The 23833-nt window shown below is 54.5% G+C and overlaps 1 protein-coding gene across 5 annotated transcripts in view; it reads left to right on the plus strand.

Moving 5' to 3' along the window:
• INPP5A (inositol polyphosphate-5-phosphatase A) overlaps positions 1-23833 on the plus strand; it is a 194414-nt gene that overhangs the window by 137743 nt on the left and 32838 nt on the right. For 4 of the 5 annotated variants that reach the window (XM_004374944.2, XM_023730064.1, XM_023730065.1 and 1 more), the window contains 3 exons: positions 5588-5640; positions 7152-7271; positions 18437-18521. The exons of the other annotated variant lie outside the window; for it this stretch is intronic. In XM_004374944.2, coding sequence (XP_004375001.1) covers positions 5588-5640; positions 7152-7271; positions 18437-18521 — 258 coding nt within the window. The remainder of the gene's footprint in view (positions 1-5587; positions 5641-7151; positions 7272-18436; positions 18522-23833) is intronic. 5 annotated transcript variants of the gene reach the window in all.

Here is a 23833-nt window from a genome sequence, read left to right on the forward strand (position 1 = left end):
GGTCCTCACGATGCTGGGGTGTCACCCGGCAACACCTCTGAGCGGGGTCCCCACGGTGCTGGGGCGTCGCCTGGGACACCTCTGAGCAGGTGTCTGTCCAGCACCTGTGGTGGTGGCGGGTGCTTTGGACAGTGTCTGCAGCACCTCGGTCTCGCCTGTCCACCTTCTGTGCCTTTATGTGGAAGCTTTTACTTGAACACATTTTAGGGGAGGGAATTGGTTTAAGACTGATTTCTCTTTCTTTTATTACCATCACTTACGGATAATCTAAATGTAATTACAATGATGGAGGCCTAATGCAATTCCAAGTAATTACAGCCCACTGCATATAAAACTAACAAAACTCCTCTGTTGATTTATGGGCGTGCTTGGCTCGGCGTGCTTCCCGACGAGGCCTCCGGGAGCTGCACTCCAGATGATGGGAGGCCGTTTTTAAAAAGCAGATTTGTGTAGTCGATCAAGCTGAGTCATTTTTTTCCTCTTCCCGTAGTGAGAAATTGGTTGTTACCATAGATCACGGTACTGCTCCAAGCTCTTATGAAAGATGGATTCATTTCACTAATGCTCCGAGGCGGGCCTTTCCCAGGGAGGGTTGTGTGGCGATAACCTTCCCAGCCCCTCTTTTCTCAGGTGTGATTTATGTCGTCTTTTAGTAGATGAAACTGCCTGTATTCGCAATCCATCTGCCGCCTACAGGAATCCCATTAACAGGGCTCTCAGGGACTTCATTGTGTGGGGGATGAGCGGCCCCCCAAGGTGCCGCATCGGTCATCTGTGGGGACGGCCCCTCCGAAAGCCGGACGGCCTGCCCCCCGGACGTGCAGGAGGCAGCAGGAGCTCTCCCTGGCCGCTGTCTGCAGCCTGCGGGGGCTAAGAACGAAGGGTCAGAGAGACCCACAGTCAGAGGGTGTGAGGATAGACCATGGGGCGGGTCAGTCTGACATTTGAGGAGACCCCGCCGTACTCGCACTCTGCTTCCGTGTGCGCTACCCAGGCAGCAAGCAGGGCAGGCGGCACCCTCTGCTGTTTGCCTACATCTAGAAACTTCTTTGGGCCCCAGGGGTGTAATCTGTGATGGTGGTCCTGGTGATTCTTACTTGTGCTCATATGGATAGCATGTGTGCGTGTGCATGTGTGGGGTGTGTGTGCTGGGTATGCGGTAACCTCCATCGCAAGAGTAACCTCCATCAGAAAGGCAGTTGCACCTCCTAATTTCTTTGGGGGCCCCACCCAGCACTGGCCTACATTATGTTCCCCCAGGGTTCGGGGTGTGGACAGAGGAAGCTGAGGGGTCAAAGAGGGAACTTGGGTCTAGGAACTAGGGAGACGGTTTCTAGTTCTGGTTCTTTCTCCAAGGGCCCTTGAAGGGAGTATGGACTCAGGAAAGGCGGGCACATCTCAGCCTCATCCCACAGACCCAAACACACCACGCTTCCCTCTTGAGGAGGAGAATCTGAGATCAGTAGATAAAGCCATAACACCAAACCAAGCCATTGCCGCCAAGTTGACTCCAACTCACGGTGACCCCACGTGTGTCAGAGTAGAACTGGGCTCCACAGGGTTTTCAATGACTGATTTTAAGGAAGTGGATTCCCAGGCCTTTCTTCCTAGGTGCCTCTGGGTGGACTTGAACCTCCAACCTTTCAGCAGCCGAGTGCATTAACCATTTGTACCACCCAGGGACTCCAGATGTAGCCATAAACCAAACAAACCAAACCTGTTGCTGTAGAGTCAATGTCAACTCACAGCGACCCTATGGGACAGAGTAGGACTGCCCCATACGGTTTCCAAGGAGCAGTTAGTGGATTCAGACTGCCGATCTCTTGGTTAGCAGCTGTAGCTCTTAACCTCTGCACCACCGGGGCTCTGCATGTAGCCATATGCTATGAAAATGCCAGAATCTCATGAGTTATAGTATCATTTTTTATGCATTATAATCATTTGGGAATGTAATCTAAATGGGAATTCATAATTGTTACAATGAACTTGTCTCCAAAGGAGCATAAAATACAAATACAAATATTTGATTAAAATATTTGGTTATAGAGTGTTGACATTTTGTGTGGTTGGTAACCAATGTTACAAAACAATACGTGTACTGATTGTTTAATGAGAAGGTAGTTCTGTAAACCTTCATCTGAATTAATTTAAAAAAAAAAAGGCATGGTAGCAGAGGTCAAAACATAAAGAAAAAATAAAAACAGTTAAAAAAATATTTGGTTATAATGTTATACCGTTTACATTTTCTGAGATTCATTTTCAATTTAGTTAAAAATCTTAAATCTGGTTAGAATAAAAAAATAGTTATAACAAATTCTGTATTATACAAAAAGCACCTTGTTTACTGTTTTATTTATTCATTCTATTAATTATTAATGTTGGAAATAATCATCTATTTCTGTGGAAAATTAAAAAATCTAAAAATACAGGATACACACCTATTATATATATATATATTCAAACTGCACACATACATATTTACATCTTAATTAATTTCAAATAACTGATGAAAACTGCAAGGGGATAGTAATTAATTTTTGGTATAGAAACTCACAAATGCCATTTTCAATGAAAGTAAAACTGGATTGACAATTATATTAAGTTCTAGAAAGGAAGGTGGGGCCTTGTACTCAGCAAGAGGCTGCATGTCATGAAAATCTATAAACAAAAGGTCTGCAGAACATGAATTTACTGCAAAAAATTAATTTTATGGAACAGGCTGGCAAGCACTTTTTAAAAAAGTATATTTAAGACGTCCAAAGAGATAAATAGAAGGATAACACTTACTAAAAACAAACAAAATGTTTTTAAACTCAAGCAGTCAGAAATAAATCAGTTAATAAATCTGTTACATTGTGTTTAACAGAAGAACAAGAACAAGGGAATGTGAAAAAAACCTACAGAAGGAGTCATTAAAAATAATAATTAAAAATAAAGAATGGAACAGATTCTAAAGCAAATTAATAGATTAGAAGATTATTGAGGAATCCATTTAAAACAGTCAATATTTTGTTTTGTTTTTGTTTTAATATGGAAAAAAGCCATTAAGAAGACATGACTGCCCTATTGTGAGGCTCCAGTTTTCCTCCAAAAGAAACTCCAGAAAGAAACAATGGGAGCAATATTGGATGAGATAGTAGGGGATTTTTCTTCCAGAAATCAGACGTGAGCTCTCAGACGGAGACATGTTGAGTACAGTGCAAGATACATAAGAGCATATTTAATTGTAGTGAAAGTTTAGAGCGACGTGATAGGGAGAAACCTTAAAGCTCCCAGAGGGAAGGAAATGTGTCTTCCAAGGATTGACAGTTACCCCTGCTAGAATGCTGGGGGAGGCCACGAGGCCATGGGATAGGTCAGCGTGCTGAGGGAAAGGACTGGCTAGGTGGATAGGTATCAGTTTGGTGTGTGTTTTCATCCACGAGTGATACTGTGTGTGGAGGGGGTGCAGGAGGAGAAGAGGGCCTGGGCCAGAGGAACCCCAGCCTCCAGAGTTGGGTGGAAGTGAGGAGCTAAAGACAGAGAGGCTGACAAGGGAGGTAGGAAGAAAAGCGCTTCGAAGGAAGAGAGTTGTGGGCTGTGTCAAATGCTCCTGAAGGGTGGAGTGAGATGAAAAAAACAAGTGTCTGCTAAGGAGAGCACTTGGGATGGTGTGGGGAGTAGACAGCAAACTGCCCTTGAGGATTAAATGGGGATGGAAGAAATAGAAACAGTATGTTTGGACCTCCCTTATGAAGTTTGGTTATGAGGAGAGGTAGAAAGATGGGACAGTGAGCTAAGGGGGCATCGTAGGGACCACTGAGTTATTTGTATGAAATAAAGCACCAACACTGAATGGCCTAGACGCCATGTTTCAGACAGGGAACGTTTTCCTCAGCATCTGACTGTGAATTCCTGTGCCGTTACTGCCTCTGGTGCTCGTCATTGCTCCGTGTAGATCCTTGTTTCACCTGATACCATTTTATCTCCACCTGAAGGACTTCATTTACTACTGCTTGTAGTGTGGGTCTGCTGGTGATTTTATTCAGTGTTTTACATCTGAAAAATATTTTGCCTTCATTTTATAAAAGGTATTTTTTCTGGGTGTCTTAGGCTGGGTTCTGTAGAGAAACAAAACCAATGAAGTGTATAAATATATGTAAAGAGAGATTTATATCAAGGAAATGACTCACACGGTTGTAGAGGCTGGATTGTCTCAAGTCCGTGGGTCAGGCTGGAAGCTTCTCCTGATTCACATAGCCACAGGGGCTGGCGAACCCAAGATCGACAGGTCAGACAGCAGGGCTCTTGCTCACAGGCTGCGAAGACTAATGAATCCTAAGACTGGAAGGCAAGACGGCAGGTAAGCTGCTTGCTAGCTCAAGTCCCAAGAACTGGAGGTCAGACGAACAGGAGCCAGCTGCAGGATCCAGAGTGAGCAGAAGCCTGCAAGCCTAGCCAGAAAGTCCACTTATGTTGGATGCAGGTCACACCCCCAAGGAAACTCCCTTTTAACTGGCTACTCACAGCAGATCCCATCATGGAGGCGATCACATTATATTAAATCTCATCATGGAAGTGATGACATCACCACACAAGTGCCAGACTACATCGTAACTGCCAAACCACCGAGAACCATGGCGCAGCCAGGCTGACGCACAACCTCAGCGACCACGCTGGGTGTGGACTTCTGGGTCGACAGGGGTTCAGTCCTCGCAGCACTTAGCGGAGGTCGGCACACTGTCCTTCTGGTTTGTACTGTTTCCGACGAGAAGTCTTCAGGCATCTTTAGCTCTCTGTGTAACAGGTCTTTTTTTCTCTTTGCCTTTGGTTTTGAGAAATTTGATGATGATGTGCCTCGGTGGATTTATATAGTTTTTGCCAAACCGGGGACGTTTCTGCCACAATTTCTTCATTATTTTTCTGTGTCCCCTTTCTTTGTGTCCTCAGTTACTCATATTTCAGTCTGCCTGAAGTTAACCCACAGCTTGCCGACACTCAGTTCTCTTTTCCTCTTCCTTCTCTGTGTTTTACTTTGGATCGTTTCTGTTGGCATGTCTTCAGGTTCACTTAGCTTCCTTACGCACTGTCTAAACTGTGAGTCCCGGGTGGCAGAAATGGTTAAGCACTCGACGACAGGCGGAAAGCTTGGTGGTTCGTACCCCGAGAGGCGCCTCAGAAGACAGGCCTGGCCGTCTGCTTCTGTAAAGTCACAGCCTGGAAAACCTTGGGGAGCACAGTTCTCTGCACACACGGTGCCGTGATGACCCTCAGTGACTGTCTGCCCTCTGTCCTACCCGTGTGTGTTTCATCTCCTGCAATGCAGCTTTGCTCTCTGGGAGTCTCACTCAGGACGACTATATATTCCACGTTTCTACTTAGCTTTTTGAACATACAGAACACAGATATAGTAACTTTTATATAATGACTTATAATAATAACTTTTAACGTTTCACATATTTCAGTAGTTTTTAACAGTGCCTTAAATGCTGAGAGACTAATTTTTTTTTTTTCTCATCGGAAAGGCACCCATGCACTCCCTGACTGTTAGCTCTGCACGGCTGCCCTCTGCCTCCAGCCACTCACCTCGTTCCTGTTTGTTTTTCAGTGCAAGTGGTCCCGAAAGGGCTTCATCCGGACGAGATGGTGCATTGCTGACTGGTACGTGCTCGGCTAGGCTGCTCATGCCCACCTCATGAGTGGTCAGATGTTCGTTTCCCCCGCTGGGCATTTCCACGATGGTGGCCTCACCATGGGCTCTGCTGACTCACAGAAACCCTGGCTGCCACCCAGTCCCCGGGGGCTAGGGTCCAGGCACTCAGCACAGTGAGGAGACACTCCGATCCCTCCTGGGGGTGAGCTCAGTCTGCCAGGTTGTGGTGAACGAGGCGGCCAGGCTGTGGGCTCCTCCTGGCTGCCCCTTGTCTTAGTGGTCACACAGCTGCAAAGGTGAACTGCCCGCAGCCTGTTTTCTCAGGGACTTGAACACGTCGGGGCCCTGGGCGGGAACGCAGCCAGGTGAACCCGGCTCAGTGCTCCTCACCTGCCCTGCACGGGTGAGTGTCCGCAGTGACACACAGCCCACCTCTTCTGCCATGATAAGAATGTTCAAACTGTTCCTGTCTGCCAGCAAGCCTCAGGCCGGCGCTCCTCATGCCTCACGTGCGCTCAGACACCTGCTTCTGATGCATCGTCTGTGGACACTCGGTCTGAGGGCCACGTTCCTCACAGCGGGGTCTGTCTAGGGTGGTTTGTGTCCACTTGCGCAGGGTTGTGGGGCCTGGCCACATCCTGTGCCAGTCAGTGGTCCAGGTGTAGTGGGGCAGGGGCAGGCAGCCCACGGGCTGGGAGGGCTGTGTGCCGGTGTCTCGCGGGGCTTGGACGGCTTGTTTTCGTCAGTCCTCGAACCACTAGAGGCAGTGCTGGTACGTCCGGCACGAATGCCAGGACGGGGCCCAGGCCAGCTGTGCAGCGCTGCTGGGTGCAGCCAAGGCAGGTCAGCCTGGGGCCGGCTCTGGAGCCTGTGCCCACACGCTGTGCCTCCCCGCCCCTAGAGGTGAGCCACGTGCCCCTCTGTAAGCTCGGAGCCCACCACAGGGTCCCAGTGCTGCCAGCAGGTGGAGTCCAGAGGGCAGGCAGGGTCCTGGCTCAGAGCCAGCAGTCTCCATTTTTCATCCTGGGGCCCTCAGAGTCTTCTAGATGTTCTCACCTCAGAGTGAGACACAGCAGGAGAAGCACGTGTGACTGTGGAGGGCCAAGACAGCCACCACCTGCTGCAGATGGAGCCTGTTGAACGGCCCCGTGCAGTCCCCTCTGTCCATGCCACCCCTCCACAAAGCCCCCTGCCCCCCGCCCCCCGCCAGGCCATTCCAGGTGTGTTAGCCTGCGGCGCTGCTGGCAGGGAGATGGGACGTGGTCTGACTGAGGAGCTGCTTTGAGGGGAAGAGAGTCGGGGGTCCTTCCAGGGGCTGCCAGTCACATCCGGGTGTCCCTCCCTGAGCCTGTAGGCGGGGGGGGGTGGGATGGCCCACCTGGAGCGGGTGGGCAGGTGGCAGGCCAGGTGGGGCTGTGTCACGCTTCCCCCAGGCCTCGGGGCTCCCGAGGGGCCTGCTGTGGAGCACATGGGTCAGCGCCGGCCGCCACCTGCGTCACCGTCTTTCTCTCTGCTGCAGCGCCTTCGACCTGGTGAACATCCATCTCTTCCACGACGCGTCCAACCTGGTGGCCTGGGAGACGAGCCCGTCCGTGTACTCGGGGATCCGGCACAAGGCCCTCGGCTACGTGCTGGACAGGTACGCACTGTGCCGCCGAAGGCCCCCCCACGGCTCACATGCCTGTTGCTGTCGGTTTTCACTGTTTTTTCTCGTTTTTTCCTATTTGTTGGTGAAAGTTGTGATTGTTGACTCCACTGAGGTGGTGCAAAGCCCTTGACCCATCCGAAGGCTTGAACAGTGCCTTCACCAGGGACCCTGACGGGGCAGCTGTGCCACTTTTTCTCTTGTATTTCTGAAAAGATGAGAAAACACATCCCGTGCCATTAAGAGAGGTGGCAGGGTGTAGATACAATACTGGAGCTTTGCAGACTTGGCCAGAGACACAGGAGAGCCTCGCCCTCAGAGAGGCTTGTCTGAGACGGCAAGAGAAATAACACGTACACGAGTGTGCTCTGCTAGGGCCCCCCGGGTGCTCTCTCCTAGGGCCCCCCGTGTGCTCTCTCCTAGGGCCCCCCGTGTACACTCTCCTAGGGCCCCCGTGTACACTCTCCTAGGGCCCCCGTGTACACTCTCCTAGGGCCCCCCGTGTGCACTCTCCTAGGGCCCCCCGTGTGCACTCTCCTAGGGCCCCCCGTGTGCTCTCTCCCAGTGCCCCCCACCTCCGTGTGCTCTGTCTGTTCTGTGAGCCTGGACAACCCCAGCGTTGAGATGTGTTTTCTCACCTGCGAGATGCGATCGTAAGGTCTGCCTCTTCATGGGGCTTAGAATAGGAAGGTTTTTATATGTATATGTGTGGGTGTGTTTGTATGTGCACATTTGTGTGTATTCACACGCATGTATGTGCCACGTACGTGTGTGTGCGCACATGTATATATGTGCATGCGTGCTGTATGTGCCATATGCGTATGTGCTTACATGTATGTCTGTGAGTGTCTGCATGTATGTGCATGCTTGTGCTGTGTGCATTTGCACGTGTGTATGTGTGTGCATGTAGGTGTGTGCGCACACACGTGTTGGTTCTCACACGCCTGCCAGTGACCACATGTAGCCAGCTCATCCGTGTGTTTTGGGGCACACTGTGTGCGGGCTGGCCCTTTGTGAGGTACTGAAGTGCACCGTGGCCGTGGGCTGGCCTTGCCCTGGGAGCCCCTCAGTGGGGCTGCAAGCAGAGCACTGTCCTCGGGGAGACAGCTGGGTTCACCCACAGTACCGTGCTGTGTGTATTCTGCCAGGCTGTGGGTCCTGTGCCGTGTGTCACTGGGACCTCCCACGGTGCCCGCGGCCTTGGTAACCGTGTGGGCTGTCAGTGCAGCGTGGCCCCACACTGCGTCCCCGCTGCCTCTGGGAGCCCTCTGGGTGGGGCTATCTGAGGCTTTGGTTCCCATGGGCCGCTCTGGGGTGAGCGCAGCCAGCCGCGGCTCCGGACCTCCGCTGTGCAGCGCGGGCCGCCACAAAGGAGCATTCTGTAGGAGCGGTGAATAGTGGGACGTCCTTTCATCGGCTGCTAACCTTTGGCGGCCACCAGCAGACTCCATTCTGCCATGCCGGTGGGGGACAATGCCGTACTGCCCTTTGACGGAGGGCTGCCACCAACAGAGTCCCTTTCAGGCGTTGGGAACCGTCCGGAGCATTGTCTGTGTGCTCGCTAAGACTTGGGGCAGGGAGCGGGCTCGGGGCGGGGGGACGTCCCCTTCCCCGGCTTTAATCTCCCTGCAGCAGAACCCACAGTCCTTGCTCCCATCTGAGCATGGGCACCATGGCACCAGACCTGCAGAGAGCTGCCACACCAGGACCAGCCTGGACAAGGCCAGTTAACCGGGGTGCTCCCGGCTGCCTGGCAGCATTCCTGCGAGCTAGGAGTGTTCCAGAATGAAAGGTTGTTACGGAGAAAACACTAAGGGATGAAGTCCCTTTGTCCAAAGTCCGTAAACTCTTCAGAAGCTCCCTGCAGCGCCAGGTCAGGGGCAGCGCCTAGGGGAGCAGGCAGGAACTGCAGTGCCATGGAGCCCTCGGTGCCCAGTACACCACATTGAGGGCCTGGCACCCACAGACACTCGCAGTGCAGTGCTTAGCACCCACAGACGCTCATGCCCTCAGACGCTCACAATGCAGGGCCTGGCACCCACAGACACTCACAGTGCAGTGCTTAGCACCCACAGACGCTCATGCCCTCAGACGCTCACACTGCAGCACCAGGCACCCCCAGCGCCCACACCTCAGGGGCACCCTCATGTCCAGTGCCCCGGGAGCCACAGCGTGGAACCGCCTTGGATTCCAGCTTGAGTTCACCCTCCTTAGTAGAGAAATGCTAGCGTGCAACATCAGAAGATGGGATTTTCAAAGTAAATGGAGTGCAGTCAGTAGTCCACCTGAATTTTTAGCGTAATTATCTTTATGTTTTTGGAACATTTATGAATTTTTTTGCTTTTATTATTTTGTTATGGAAGGTTTAAAAAAACAGACAACCCTGTTGTTAGAATGCAGGTGCCGAGGCCCTGGACATCGTGGACCTGGGCCTGGGAGGGATGGGCAGTGTTTGTGCAGCCCCTGGGCCTGGGCTCCCCTATCCCCCAAGATGACCCTCCCCAAGGTTCTGGGACCCGGGCAGCAAGGGGCTGGGAAGTGGGGGCAAGTGAAGTAGTGTCGGGACAAGTGAGCCTCTCCATGAGGCCTTCACGCCCGCGTCCTCTCGTGCCCGTCACTGATGCTCCCTGGACCTCCCTTGCAAGCCGTGAAATGGGATTTTTTCCACGGCTGATGTGCTCTCTTTTCCCCTTTGAAACATGGCTGGCCTCATTCAACAGAAACACCTTTACATTGCAACTGTGAAATCTGGGCAGAAAGCAGTCCTTTGTCCCCCATTATTCTCTCACAAATATAGTCCATTGTCACGTTGCTGAAGTTAATTTGATCAACATTGGGACATTTAACTTTTATGTCCGGTCAAAAGAGTTGTTTCATGCTCATTTTGGACATTCAGAAGAAGTGATCGCCAGAAAAATAACGTCGCCGCGCACAATTCAGAGCAATTAGTTTCCCAGGGAGTGGCAACGCGATGCGCGGGCGGCACACAGCCCCGCTTTGTCAGCCCGCGGCCGGTCATCAGTCAGCTGTCAGCCCGCTCAAAGGCCCCTGTCCAAATGGCTCTCTCCCGGCCGTTCCCAGAACTCGCCCGCCCTTCAGTGAGTAAAAGAAAGGCCCTCGTTTCTAGGCAAAGTGAGCTCCTCGCTAACGATCTAGGTCACCTGGGACACCCCGGCAGTGCCGGCCTCGGAATGTTCCTCTGGCCTCGTCCTGCTCTGACACCACTCGTATAGCCCTGCCGGAGCCGCATCTGTGGCGAGTGCTCCATAGTCATGCCGGCCAGAAGATCTGGGGCATCTATTGGAGACCTGCCCAGGACACCCCGGACCCTCAGCTGGACAGACCAGAGCCTCTGGAAGCCCGGCCCCAGCCACCTCTGGCCCCTTAGTATCCCACTCCTGTGCGCTCATGGCACCGCCGAGAACATGCGGAATCCAGTGCAGGCCTGGCAGGATCAGTTTATTATTCCTTATGTCTGAGAAGATTGATGAAATTTATAGCAGACTCTCATTTTATTTTATTGAAAACTAAATCGAGCATACAGAAAAGCGCGGAGGCTGTGGCGGTGAGGCATGATGCACTCGGCTTGTCACATGTATGTCTGCAGGTTTGCCGCGGCCTCCTGTTATTAAGAAATAAAACATTTGGATACAATTGATCCCACCCCACCGCTGCCTCTGCGTTCTTCTCAGCCCCTTCCAGCTCTGTCCCAACAAGATCTCCATCTCTGTGTCCGTCGTCCCAGGGCCCACTTCTGTACCTTCATAAGCATTAACCCGCCTGCAAGTGTTCGTGTGTTTATTGCACATGCTCGCGTATCTTGTATCTTACGCGTGTTCGTAGACAGCACGGATAACTGTTTTTGAGCATCGTGCAGACGGTGGCCTGTGCACACCGAGGACCAAGACAGCGTTTTTGGCTCTGTCCAGTCGATGGTACAGTGTGGGTGACAATTGGTAGCTGTTGGTCCCATCGTGCAGACATGCTGTGGCAGGCTCAACCACTCTGGTTGGCACTTGTTTGGGATGATTCCAGCATTTTGCTAAAAGCCAGGACAATACCAGGGGACACCTTGGGGGCACCTTGGTGCAGGGGGTGATGAGCAGGGCCAGCGCCCCCGCTCACCCAGACCACCTGGCACAGGCAGTCCAGGCACGGCATGGCAGCCCCAGCTGGTGAGCTGAGTGTCTTGTCGTGTGCGTTTGGCTGCGAGGTGTTTAAGGCTCTGGGTTTTCTGTGATTTCAGCTCTTCTTTCTGCCAGAGAGATGAGCAATGACGAGGCCAAAGGAGGCAGAGGGGCTTCTCTGTGCGGGGCAGGCTGGTTTGTGGGTGAGCAGATTCTCAGCTGCACAGACGTAACGTTAGTGTTGTGTTGAAAAAACACGTGAAAACCACCTGCTGGGAGGGAAGCACAAAACTATGGCAGCTGGGACCCCTCAGGGGACACCGCAGGTACACCCCAGGGGAGACCTCAGGTACACCCCCGGGGACACCGCAGGTACACCCCCGGGGACACCTCAGGTACACCCCCGGGGACACCGCAGGTAAACCACCGGGGACACCTCAGGTACACCACCGGGGACACCGCAGGTACACCCCAGGGGACACCTCAGGTACACCCCAGGGGGCACCGCAGGTACACCCCAGGGGGCACCTCAGGTACACCCCAGGGGACACCTCAGGTACACCCCAGGGCACACCGCAGGTACACCACCGGGGACACCTCAGGTACACCCCAGGGGGCACCTCAGGTACACCCCAGGGGACACCGCAGGTACACCACCGGGGACACCTCAGGTACACCACCGGGGAGACCTCAGGTACACCCCAGGGGACACCGCAGTTACACCCCAGGGGACACCTCAGGTACACCCCAGGGGACACCGCAGGTACACCACCGGGGACACCTCAGGTACACCCCAGGGTACACCTCAGGTACAGCACAGGGGATACCTCAGGTACACCACAGGGAACATCTCAAGGGACATCTCAGGTACACCATGGGATGCCTCAGAGGACACCTCAGGGACACCTTGGGGACACCTCAGGAACACCTCAGGGGACACCTTAGGGACACCTCAGGAACATCTCGGGACACCTCAGGTACACCACAGGGAGTATCTCAGGACACCTCAGGGGACACCTTGGGACACTACAGAGACACCTCAGGGACACACGGGGGCACCTCGACATCTCAGGACACCTCAGCGGACATCCCAGGGCACACCACAGGGGACACTTTGGGGCTCCTCAGGTGTCTCTGCAAAGAGTTCTCCCCCTCTCAGCAGTTTTGAATGTGTGGGTGGGGGGTTGTTTATCAGAGGAGCCTGGACAAGGGCACTTCAGTGGTGAGGGAAACACTGGTGTAGTGATTGATGTCTGCGCCCTGCAGACATCAGCCCAGAAGCAGCTGCGGTGGCTCGTGACTGCCTCGCGCACAGACGAGGAAACCAAGGCCTAGGCCGAAGTGTCAGAGCCAGGAGCCACCTGCCTGTGGCGTGGTGTTTCACGACCTAATTCTCACCCAGCCCTGGAGCCGCCTGCCGAAGGCCTGTTCTCACAGTGTTCGCAGGGCCAGCCCTGGAGCTCTAAGGCAGGAGGGGGCCTTTCAGAAAAATGAACTATAGGTCATGAGATGAACTCTGGGAGGGGCAGGTTTTGTAATTAGCGCCTGACTATTCAAGGCTCACGGAGCCCAGATTCACTTCCCAGAGGCAGCTTCTCCAGGCTGCCCCCATGAGAGGGGGCCATAGAGTCACACATCATGGGTTCGATCAGGCGGCTGCATGGATCGCACCGGGCTTGTAGTGGGGCGGGATCAGTGGGCACAGCCTGCATCTTGAGGGTGAAGAACAAACCAGCAGCCACCCCTGGGGGCCGAGGTCAGTGGCCGGTTTGCTGGCAGCCTAGGCCAGGGAGTCATGGGACGTTTGAGGGCTGAAAGTCGAGATGCTGGATGTTGAGGAAGAGTGCCATGGGCCGGTGGGGGCAGGTGCAGGGCCGGAGGCCGGTGTTTGAGACCTCTAGGTGTGGAGAGCATTGGGCCGCATCTGAGGTCCAACCAGGCCACGTAGGGACACCGCAGGCGCTCTGTGCTGACCCTGGCACCACTGTGGCTCATACCTTGGCCTTGGCAGTGCTCAGCAATTTAGCATAACATCCAGTGGTTTGAGGAGAAAAGAAATAGAAAACACTTGCTGGCGTGTTGGAATTACCTTGGAGGCGAGGCTGGGGTCTCGTGACCAAGTTTGCTTTCAAAACGAGCTCCTGGTATGTGAACCATGTGGTGTGTGAGACAACTGTTTTTGCCCTGTGATTGTGTCTGGACGCTTGGGTGTGCGGCCCTGTGATGCTGACTGTGTGTGGGGGTACTGCTGTCCCCCTGAACTTCCCTTCCCGGGCTCTGGAGCCAGGCATGTGTCCACCTGTGTTGGGTGTTGTGATTTCTGCACGTGGACTCTTCGACTTCTGCTGAGTCACGTGCCTCTTCCATTAGGAGTTCCTGGTCCGTGGGCCACCAGAACGTGCATGCCCCGTGAGGCGGAGGCTGACAGGGCCTTTCACCATGCCGCAGGCCCGTGACATGCACACGCGCACACGCCTGCGCCCTCACAGCCCCCGACTGCACGGCACCATTCCGGCCTGAATATGTGTCTCTGTAGCTCTTCTTGTAGTTTTCGTTTTGAGTAAGGCTCCCGATACTGATGTGGCCGACTTTTTAATCATAATTGCTGCTGACAAGGTCATTAATTTTGGAGCAGCTCTCTGTTTTTTGGTCCAAGTGGCAGTACGTTGGAATTAAAGTGCGGCCTGTGCTGGCCGGGGCAGCACGCACTCTGGTGATTGCTGCGGCCTATGACAGCTGCTTCATCTCTGTGCACATCACAGTGGTTATTAATTGGCTTGGGCTATTATAGCAAAAAGAGCAGGGCACGGAGATGTGATAAAGTTGGGTTTTTAAGTGATAGTGGTAGAGATTTCAGCCTTGGCAACTAAATCACTTCCATTAGGCCATTGTTGGATGCAGACGTCCCCACAGCTCTTCTGTGGCGTGAGTCACCGTCATTGAGACCTCGTCAGCGGGCATCACTGTAGGTGGGCAGCAGCCAGATGCTGGGCTGGGCACGAGGAAACACGCAGGTTTCCCAAGAAAGCCTCAAATGTAGCATTTTCTTTCTTGCTAAACATCCTAACCGTTTTAAAGTTTATTCAGTCAGAATTTAAATCTGATCTTTATTAGAGTTACAAAACAAGGGATTTACCTGGAAATGGCATCTACTGTTTATTTAACCAATAGTTATTTGCTTCCTTAGTTAACAGAGTGTCATCCATTTTCGCTTCTTTGCAGTCTCTCGTTTTCTTTGTGTCAGACATGAGTGTGGTAGGTCAGTGTAACGCTGGATGCCGCTAGAGAGAGCAGCAAGCGTCGCAGCTGTCAGAGGCATCGCGGCTGAGACTCTGCTCCCATGGAAGCGTGTCATTAGGCTCGGCCCCAGAGAACTTGCTCTGGTGTCTAACTTATGTCTGAGTCTCAGAACCTCATGAAGACTCCTCATTGTGGCGCCTTTGAAGCGCATTTCCGTCAGCTTGCGGCCGTTACCCCTACAGGACCCTTCCCTACCTCCTGCTGCTTAGCACCTATCCCGGGCCCTCAGTGATCACAGCACTTCTGGGGGCTTCCCCCATCCCCTGCAGAGCCACCCTTGAGTGTGATGCCGTCATGTTCACACAAGACAAGGAAAATGTTTTGAAGCTGAGATTTAACACGCACGCACTTGGCTCAGGAGACATTGGGAGCTGAGGAGCACGTCTTAGTCCTGGGCACCATGCCCTCAGACCAGCTGCCGGGTGCACCGTGGCGTCAGCTGGGAAGGCTTCACACAGAGGTGGGTGTGGGTCAGAGTGGATACGAGATGGGTGTTTCACCTGCGGAGGTGGGTGTGGATCAGAGTGGATATGAGATGGGTGTTTCACCTGCAGAGGTGGGTGTGGTTTTTGGAAACAGCCAGAGGTTGGCCAGCGTTCAGAGCTGTTCTTATGGTGTTTTTCCTTGAATCTCCGACCAGTCTAGGGGCAGCAGTGTTGTTGTTGGGGAGTTTTATCCAAGGACCCACTGAAGGGCGGCTCATGTTGGCCCTCTGGGCCCAAGACCTTGTAAACTGCATGGTGCGGCGTCTTCTCACTTCACTGTGGTCTCTGCAGGGCCCACCCGCCCGGGTCTCGTGAGGTAAGCCTCGTGACCCGACTGCTGTCTCTCAGAGCTTGCACTGGTCTTCTTCTAAAGAGGCTCGACAGCAGAGAAAAGTTCATTCATGGCCGGCTCTGATCCATCCCTTCTGGAGGCTGTGAGTGGCAGACAGCGGGGCTGCCCCTCACCATAGCTCTGGTGTACCTCGAGGCACCCCGTGAGGGGGGCAGGGGAATCAGGTGGAGGGCCACTCTCTCAGGACCCCGTGGTGCTGGCACCCCAACTTTCATTCCCCAATGGCAGTTTCCTCTGTAAAAGACAGTCTTAAAACAAGTAAATGAAACTACTGGTCATCTGCCTATTAATAGCTGTGTTTTTAAATGTGCCTTTTTCCCCCAAATTGATACATAAATTGAAAGTGATTCTCGTTATTAAGGAAAACAAAGTTTTTCATGGAGTTTGGCAAGATGATAAGGAAATTAGTATGCAAGAGGAATATGCGGTTAGCTGAGACAACTGGTTTTTAAAAGAATTGTCGGTAAGAACTTCCCTGTAAGAAGCTGTACAGATTAAAAGCGTGGCATTAGCAGGAACAGGTAAAAAGGTCTGCGGAAAAGAACGCGGAGTCTCACAAAGATCTGGAGTCACGGGGCGTTGTGTTATGACATGAGCTCCGTGAGAAGAGGACCATTTCATAAATGGTGGGGATCGATGGGCCATCTACGCGGGAAAATCGATGAACGCGGATCCCACTTCACCCTTGAGTTCCACGTGGATTGAAGGTCAGCCGTAAAGACACGAGTGTGAGGACAAGAGAAGGTGGAGTGGCACCATGTGTGAGTGTGGGATGGGAAGGAGAACAGCTTTTGTTGGTTGCGAGACAGTGAGGGTCTCTGTGTCGCAGAAGACGCCGTCAGCAGTGTGAGAGGACAGCGGCTGACCGGGAAGCTTGTCTGTCACGTACAGTTTACGGAGACACTCCTGGAACCTGGGAAGGAAAGCAAGGGGCCAAGTAGGAATGCAGGCCAGAGAGGAGCGCCCATCCTGGTGAGCCGGACAGTCTACTGCTCTGTGGTCGGGCACGGAGTGGGGTTGGGCATGACGGGCTGTTTCACCATTGCCAAGATCAAACCCACGACAGGGCCACACCCTTGGCCTGGGTGATAGCTCCCATGGGGGAGCATACAGGCCAGGGCAAGTGGGGAGTGGGGCTTTGGGACTTCTTCCTTTGAAATTTGCCAGCTGGTGTGGGGGGACGCTGCTGACCACAGAACACGTAGGAACATGTCTTGTGAAAGATCCCAAAGGCCAGACCTGTCATTTGTGATCTCTTCCATGGCTCAAGTGATGGGTCAAGTGAGAAGGGGCTGGTTGGGTGTGGGGTGGGCCGCCGCCGCCGTGTTCCCCTCCCCACAACCCCGATGCCGAGCCCCAGGAAGGCGCAGTGCCCGGGTGCAGACGGCACGTGCGGTTAGGTGACGTCTGCACCCGGGGTGACGCACAGGCCTGCAGGAGCCTTGAACACTGCACCGAGCAGGAGTCACTGGGGTGGGTGGTCACACGTGTGATCTCTGGGTAACCAATTAGAATTTCTTTAGTTGACCTGGATTTTGTATGGCTGGTAATGGTGGTGGACAAGTCCCCTGAAGACACAGTCTGTTTGTGGAGGCTCTCCCCACTGTTCTGTACTGAAACCCCAGTGGCATCCACACAGCAGAGCTGGGCAGCAGAGATAGAAACTTCCGTGGCCGACATTGCCTTTTCCTTCTGTACACAGTACACATTTCTGTGCACTGGCTGTCTTGCTAGCAAACACGGTGTTGCAGGCGGCCTTCGTTTTGCCTCTGGGCGTTGCAGAGTGGCCTCTGGGAGTCGCGGCCGCTGCACTGTCAGGTGGAGGGTGGGGTGACGGTGTGAGCAGGCCGGGCTCACTGTCCAGGTGCTGCTTCACGTCACTGCCAAGCTGTGGCCACAGCACACTTTTTGGTGGACAGTCTTTATGAAATGAGCTGTGACTGATTTAAGATATGGTGGGAAGCTTTTTCAAACAAGGCGATACCTGGCGATATCTGGCTAAAAAGATGCAGTTGCTGTTATCATGTAACTTTGAAAAGTCCAAGGGGAAGGATGTATAAACACGTTTAAGACAAGGCCGAGCACGCATCCCTGGCTGGGCAGACCATCCAGAGGCCAGGAGGGGCTGTGGACACCTGTGGGTGCACATCGAGGTCAGGACCCCCGGAGTGTTCTGGCCCAGACACACACGTAGACGGCCACCCTGAATGTGGGTTCTCACGGCCCCGACACGCCGTGTTCCCTGTGCAGCCGCTCCTTCCCTGGCCTGTGTTTCCGTCTTGGTGCAGCGGTTGTGCTGCTGTGGCAGAGTGCTCGCCTTCCATGCGGGAGACCTGGGTTCAGTTCCCAGTGTGCACCTCACGCGCAGCCTCCACCCATGTGTCTAGTGGAGTCTTGCGTGTTGCTAGGATGCTGAACAAGTTTCAGCGGAACTTCCAGACTAAGACCAGGAAGAAAGGCCTGGTGATCCACTTCTGAGAATCCGTGGATCACAGCGGTCCGGTCCGTGACTGATCCGAGGGACGGTGCAGCACCCGGCAGTGTTGTTGTGTTGCGCATGGGGTCACCGTGAGTCGGAGAGACTCGACAGCAGCTGACAGCAACACGGTGCTTTCTTCACCACGTGGGGTCCGGACGCCGCGCGGTTGGTAGAAACACAACCGTGAGCCTTGCTGCCTCCTTCCTTGAGGCTGGGCCGGCACGTGTGTCGCTGGTGGACAGCTGAGCTCTGAGTGGCGGGTGTGCATGGGCATGGGGCCGCTGTGCCAAGTTCTGGGGCAAAGGTACAAACTCGGGGTCTCCCTTCTGTGGGGAAAGCAAGGAGCGTGGTGGAGCAGGTGTGGTGGGCGTGTCGGGGCGAACGTGCTCGCTAATCCTGCCTCTCTTCCCTCCCAGGATCATCGACCAGAGGTTTGAGAAAGCCGCCTACTTTGTCTTTGGTGATTTCAATTTCCGGCTGGACTCCAAGTCCGTTGTGGAGGTAGGCACCGTCTGGTCTCTGCGTTTGCTTTTATTAAGAACAAAAACGGAAGGCATGTCATCCTTTAAGGGTGGTTGCACTGTCACTGTTTTCACAGGTTATATTTTTAAGGCAGAAACCCCTAATAAGGGAAGGTGTTTTACTGTCCGAAACGGGGTCACGGCTGGGATTAGAGGTGGGCTGAGTCCCTCAGAATGACACGGCTGTTAGCTAACATTTGCTGAGCCCTGGACGCCTCACGGTGTGCCGCGTGGGTGCTGTTGTCCACAACCAGGAGGTGGAGTAAGAGGCCGCCGACTTGGCACCAGGGGGGCGGCCGTGGGTGTCTCCAGGGGTGGGCGCACTGGGGAACGGTTACTGATGGGGACGCTCAGCTCAAACCATCCCACGCCAGCACTGGTCACTGCCCTCATCACACAAGTCGGCCATCCTCATCGATCTCCCATCCTGGGACGACGGTTCCCCAGGACAGAGCTGAGTGGGCAGGGGTCACCTGTCTCCCTCTGGTTGACAGAGGTGAGTGATATCCTACTGAAATCCTCGTGTTTTGTATGTGTGCTGATGGCATCTCACAAGCAAGGCCCCATGACCTGCACGTTCGTGTGCGTTTTGATAAGCAGGCAGTTTTCCCTGAGCGTTCACGACTCCTGTGGAGAACTCGGCCTCACATGGAGTGACTGAAGCGCTTGGGAAGAGGGAGCTCAGACCAGTTCCGGGGGACCCCAGGTGGTTCACGGTTCCGTTGACCTCCTCTGGCTCGTGTCGGGGTTATGGAGCTAATCTGTCGGACATCAGGATTCAAATCAAAGCCTCAGCCCGGCACCCCATCAGGGTCTGCTTGTCCTGGTGGAAGTCCCCCACCCCCGTCTGATGCTGCTTAGGGCCCGCCCAACCAGGCCCAAGGGCCCACGAGACCAGACGTCCCTCACGGAAGCTGGCCTCCTCGATGTCCGGGCACATCCCACAGGATCTGGACTCTCTCATGTTACACCCTCGCATGTGGGGGATTTCTGGCTCCGCACTGGAGGGTAAGTGGATCGACTATGGACAGAGCACCCCCTGCCATTGGCCTGTCACCAGGGGGCGCCTCCCACCCACCCCAGAACAGCAGACAAAGCAAGACCGCGTCTGTCAGTCAGGCTGCCGCCCTGTGGCTGCACATCAGGAAGAGGTCAGAGATGCTTCCAAATGCCCCCCTCCCCGACTCACCAATATCACAAAGGACGCCAGGCCTGACTCGGGCCAGAGTTGTCCCAGGCCTGCATGCTGCCTGTTCCTCGAGAACGTTGGGCAGACTTGGCGCGAGCGCATGGCCCAGGGGCTCCTCCTGCTCTGAGGTGCACATCTGCACATGTGAGCGGGTGCCTGACGCCCGCCGAGCCCCACACCAGCCTTGTGCTCCCCCAGGACACAGGGCGTGTGGCACGGGCCCTGTAGCACATGCCCGTGGCCTGGACGTGAGGGAGGTGGAGCAGGCAGATGAGGACATGTGGCGGCCTGTGTTCCCAGATGCCGTGGACACGTCAGCGGGCAGGGGAGCCGGTCACGCGAGACCAGAGATGGAGCATGTCCTTGAGTGGGAAAAGGACAGCATCTTACCCAGAACTGCCTTCGTGCCTGACTTTCTCGTCCAAACTGCCGAGGAGTAAATGAACTTAAATGCTCTCCTGCTGAAGGGGTTGTTTCTTTCGTGAATTGCAACATGTTCTCCCAAGAAGGTAGCTTTTTTCTGAGTCACTGAAGAGCTTCTAGATTCTAGGAGCACTCCGGGGCACAGAGGGGTCAGGTTCAGTAGACCCTGAGTTCATGTAAGCTCGGGCACCGTACAGCACTCCAGGGACAGAGGGGTCGGGTTCCGTGGACCCCAAGTTCGTGTAAGCTCGGGCGCCGTATAGCACTCCGGGGACAGAGGGGTCGGGTTCAGTGGACTCCGAGTTTGTGTAAGCTCAGGCACTTTCTCCTCCTCCTGCTCCTGGTTTCCTGTTACTTTCCCGTCAGAGTAATTGACACGGATTTGGGATCTTTTGAGATGCTGTTTCAGTACGAAGCAGTGTGGCCCGTGTGTGCTGACCCCCACCCCAGGGTGTCTGGCCCTCTCATGGCCCTTCTCCCCCCGTCTCCTCCACCTGTCTGCCCTCTGGACCAGGCCACCCACGCTCTGACCTTCACCCTCCGCTACGCTCCTGGGGGGCCTGTGGATGCCAGGACCATGGCTTCAAACCGACGTTTCAGCCCAGCAGCTGGACACAGAGCTGTGTGGGGGGGAAGTCAGCAGGATACGTGCACCTCTCAATGGGAGGGAGCCGAGAGCCCCTCCCCGGCATCACTGCAGCCCCTCCTCTCACATGAGCTCGTGATCAGGCGACAAAGCGTGGGCTTTAATTGCTAATAAAAATAATAATAAACATTATACAGGTACGTGCCCCTTCCCTGAGGAGGTCAGTTAGCAACAATAAATTATTGGTCTGCCACGGAGTAAGCATTTTTATGTGAGTCGTAATCTCAAGTCTTATTGATTTTGCTTTGCTAGGAAACGGCGTCAGTGTTGTTGGGGATTCAGGGATCAATAAGGTAGTTGTGCGTTCCCAGGCGCCAGTGGCCGTGCCCAGGCCAGGAGGATGCCCATGCGCGCCGGCATGAGGCCGGGCAGACGCAGCGGGAGAGGGTGCAGCACAGGCCGGACCTGTGGTGTGGCTTGTGGCGGCTCTGGAACCTTCTAGAAAGGCCCTGTGAGTTTCAGTGTCCTGCTTCCAAGTCAGCAGTCTTCTGTGGTGGTGGCCTCTCCGTGGCCCGGCGTGGTGACCAGACCCAGGCTGCCATGTGCACTCCATGTCCAACGACTCCCAGGGGGGCCGACGAGGACAGCAGAGGGCTTGCACGCTGGATGGCGCCCACGGGAATCGTGTGTCCTACGCTCTTGCGGGCACTGCCAGGTGTGTGTAAACCCAGGTTCAGTCTGAAAACAGTCCCTTCTGGGAGTCGTCCTGAGCATGATGGCGGGTGTTAGCGGACACGCTGCTACCACACGGGTCAGGCCCTACGGTGGAGCCATCCGATGCCCGGCGGCCCCGCCGCTCCCTCCCTTGATGCTGCCGACGATGACACCATGCAAGGCAGCCGTTGGTCCTGGTGGTGGTGCTCCACCCGGATGAGGCCAGGCCCCGCTCTTCTGGCCCATCAGCCTGGCGCTTTCAAAGCATGGGAGGAAAGTCGATAGTTTTTAATTGAATTATTTGCTCAATAAATAAGTAAATGTGTCCAAGCTCCACACATTAATTTTTGGAGGCTTTTTATGCCCACGTGGCCCTTTAAAACCTGTGGGCATATGGCTGAGCAGTTGACAGACGAACCGTCCACTTGCATTTCGCACACGGCTTGCTGCAGAGTAAAGCAGAAGGAGTGGGGAACGTGGGCTTTGGCCTTAAGTGCAGATTCTAGGCCCACCAAGCTCTGGACCCAGGCCTGTCTCTCTGGGCACCGTTACAGCCGTCAGCTGAGCGTGGAGAGTCGGCGCCATGTGAAGGTAGGCGGCGGGGGCCCGGCAAGGCTCAGCACTCAAGAGGTGGGGGGTTGGGGGACAAGCCTTCTGGCTCTTTCCAGAGTCAGATCCACAGGAATGACCGCTGGGAGGTGCCCAGTGCATTTCCTCAGTGACATCCCCTCCGCCCAGTCATCAGGATGGCAGCACGCACCCCCTCACGGTCCCTGACTGCTCCACGGAAGGCCCTGTTCCTCTCATCAACCTCCGACGTGTGTGGTCCAACGAGGAAATTATCATCAACCCGTGTTTATCTGGACGTTGACTGTGCGCACTGGGCGCGGCTTCCTCCATGTTTGATGTGACTGCGTGTCTGAGTCTCCTGGGCCTGCCATAACAGAGGACCGAAGTCCTAGGCCTTCAGACAACAGGAAGGCACTGTCTCACAGCCGAGAGGCCAGAAGGCTGAGTTCAGGGTGTCTGCAGGACCAGGCTCCTTGGAAGCTCTGGGGAGGATCTGGTGGCTCCAGGTGGTGTTGGCTCCTGGCCGCACTCCTCTGCCTCCGTTGGCTTATGACTGTCTCCTGCGTGTCTTCTCTTCATTTATCTCTTAGAGGGATACTTGTCATTCGATTTAGGGCCCGCCCTAAACCTGGGTGATCTCATCCTGAGAGCTGGGACTACATCTGCAAAGAAACTGTTTACAAATAAGGTCCTGTTCTGAGGTTCCAGGTGGTCGTGAGTTTTGGAGGGACACGATTCACCCACCACACCGTGTAAGGCTGGAATTACATATCTTACAACCATGTGTAGATTGAACACTTACACAGATGTCCGAGTTCTTGGCACAGCTACATCCAAGAATGGGACCCCTGGGAAAAGTGGCGTTTCTCTGGTGGTACCGGATCTCGATGGCTAGGCTGCCGATAGGTTGTTGAATTTTAGAACCCATGGAAGCACCTACTTAGGGGATTGAAGTCTGCCAGTTAGCATGGCTTTTAAAAGGGCTTCTAACCATAAAACCATCCGCAGAAATTTTGTGGAAACCAAAGAGAAGTGTCCACAAAACGTTTCTGTGGGACTCAGATGGTGGGAGGGGAGATGCTGTGGGCCACGGGGAGCCCGTGAGGGTGCTCAGGGCACCACACTGGAGTGCAGACGCAAGCCTGGCGCGGATGCGGGCCTGGGTGGACACAGGCCTGGCGCAGACGCGGACGTGGGGCAGACGTGGGCCTGGGGCGGACGCGGGCCTGGCACACACATGGGCCTGGGGCGGCCAGCTGGTCTGAGGGTTGCTCTGTGTGGACCTTTCCCAGACCTCCTGCATGCAGGCGTCCAAACGTCAGGTCCCTTGCATTTCTTTCTGCTGAACTCCATCTGAGTGCAGATGTGGCTGTTCGGAGCATCCGTGGGAGGGAGAGTATAGGTGGTCCTCCCCTCTGGCTTCTTTCCCTGACAGCTCTTCGTCGCTCTGGGTTTCCTTGTGGGCCCGACTGCTCTCACTCACAGTGGGGTGGGCCAGCACTGACCCTGTTGCTCGGGCTGTTCACGGCGCCTGCAGGGAGCCGCCCCACTCGCTAGCAAGATTCATTGGAGGTTAATTAGATCCACCTCCAAACCACGAGCCCAAGAGCCAGCTCCTGGTGGCAACGGTAAATTACCCGAGCGCTGCCTGCCCGCCTGCCTGCCCACAAACTGGGTGGATACCTCTATGAGGGAAAAATCGAGGGTGCGGCTGACCTGACTTCCGGATGGAGCCTCGTCGCCCCACTGGTGTATGATTCCCAGGTGAAACGTGGATGCTGCACCCTTGTGTGGAAGTGCTGGGGGGGGG

Source organism: Trichechus manatus, unplaced genomic scaffold (genome assembly GCF_000243295.1).
Source record: "Trichechus manatus latirostris isolate Lorelei unplaced genomic scaffold, TriManLat1.0 scaffold00031, whole genome shotgun sequence".
Lineage (NCBI taxonomy): Eukaryota > Metazoa > Chordata > Mammalia > Sirenia > Trichechidae > Trichechus > Trichechus manatus.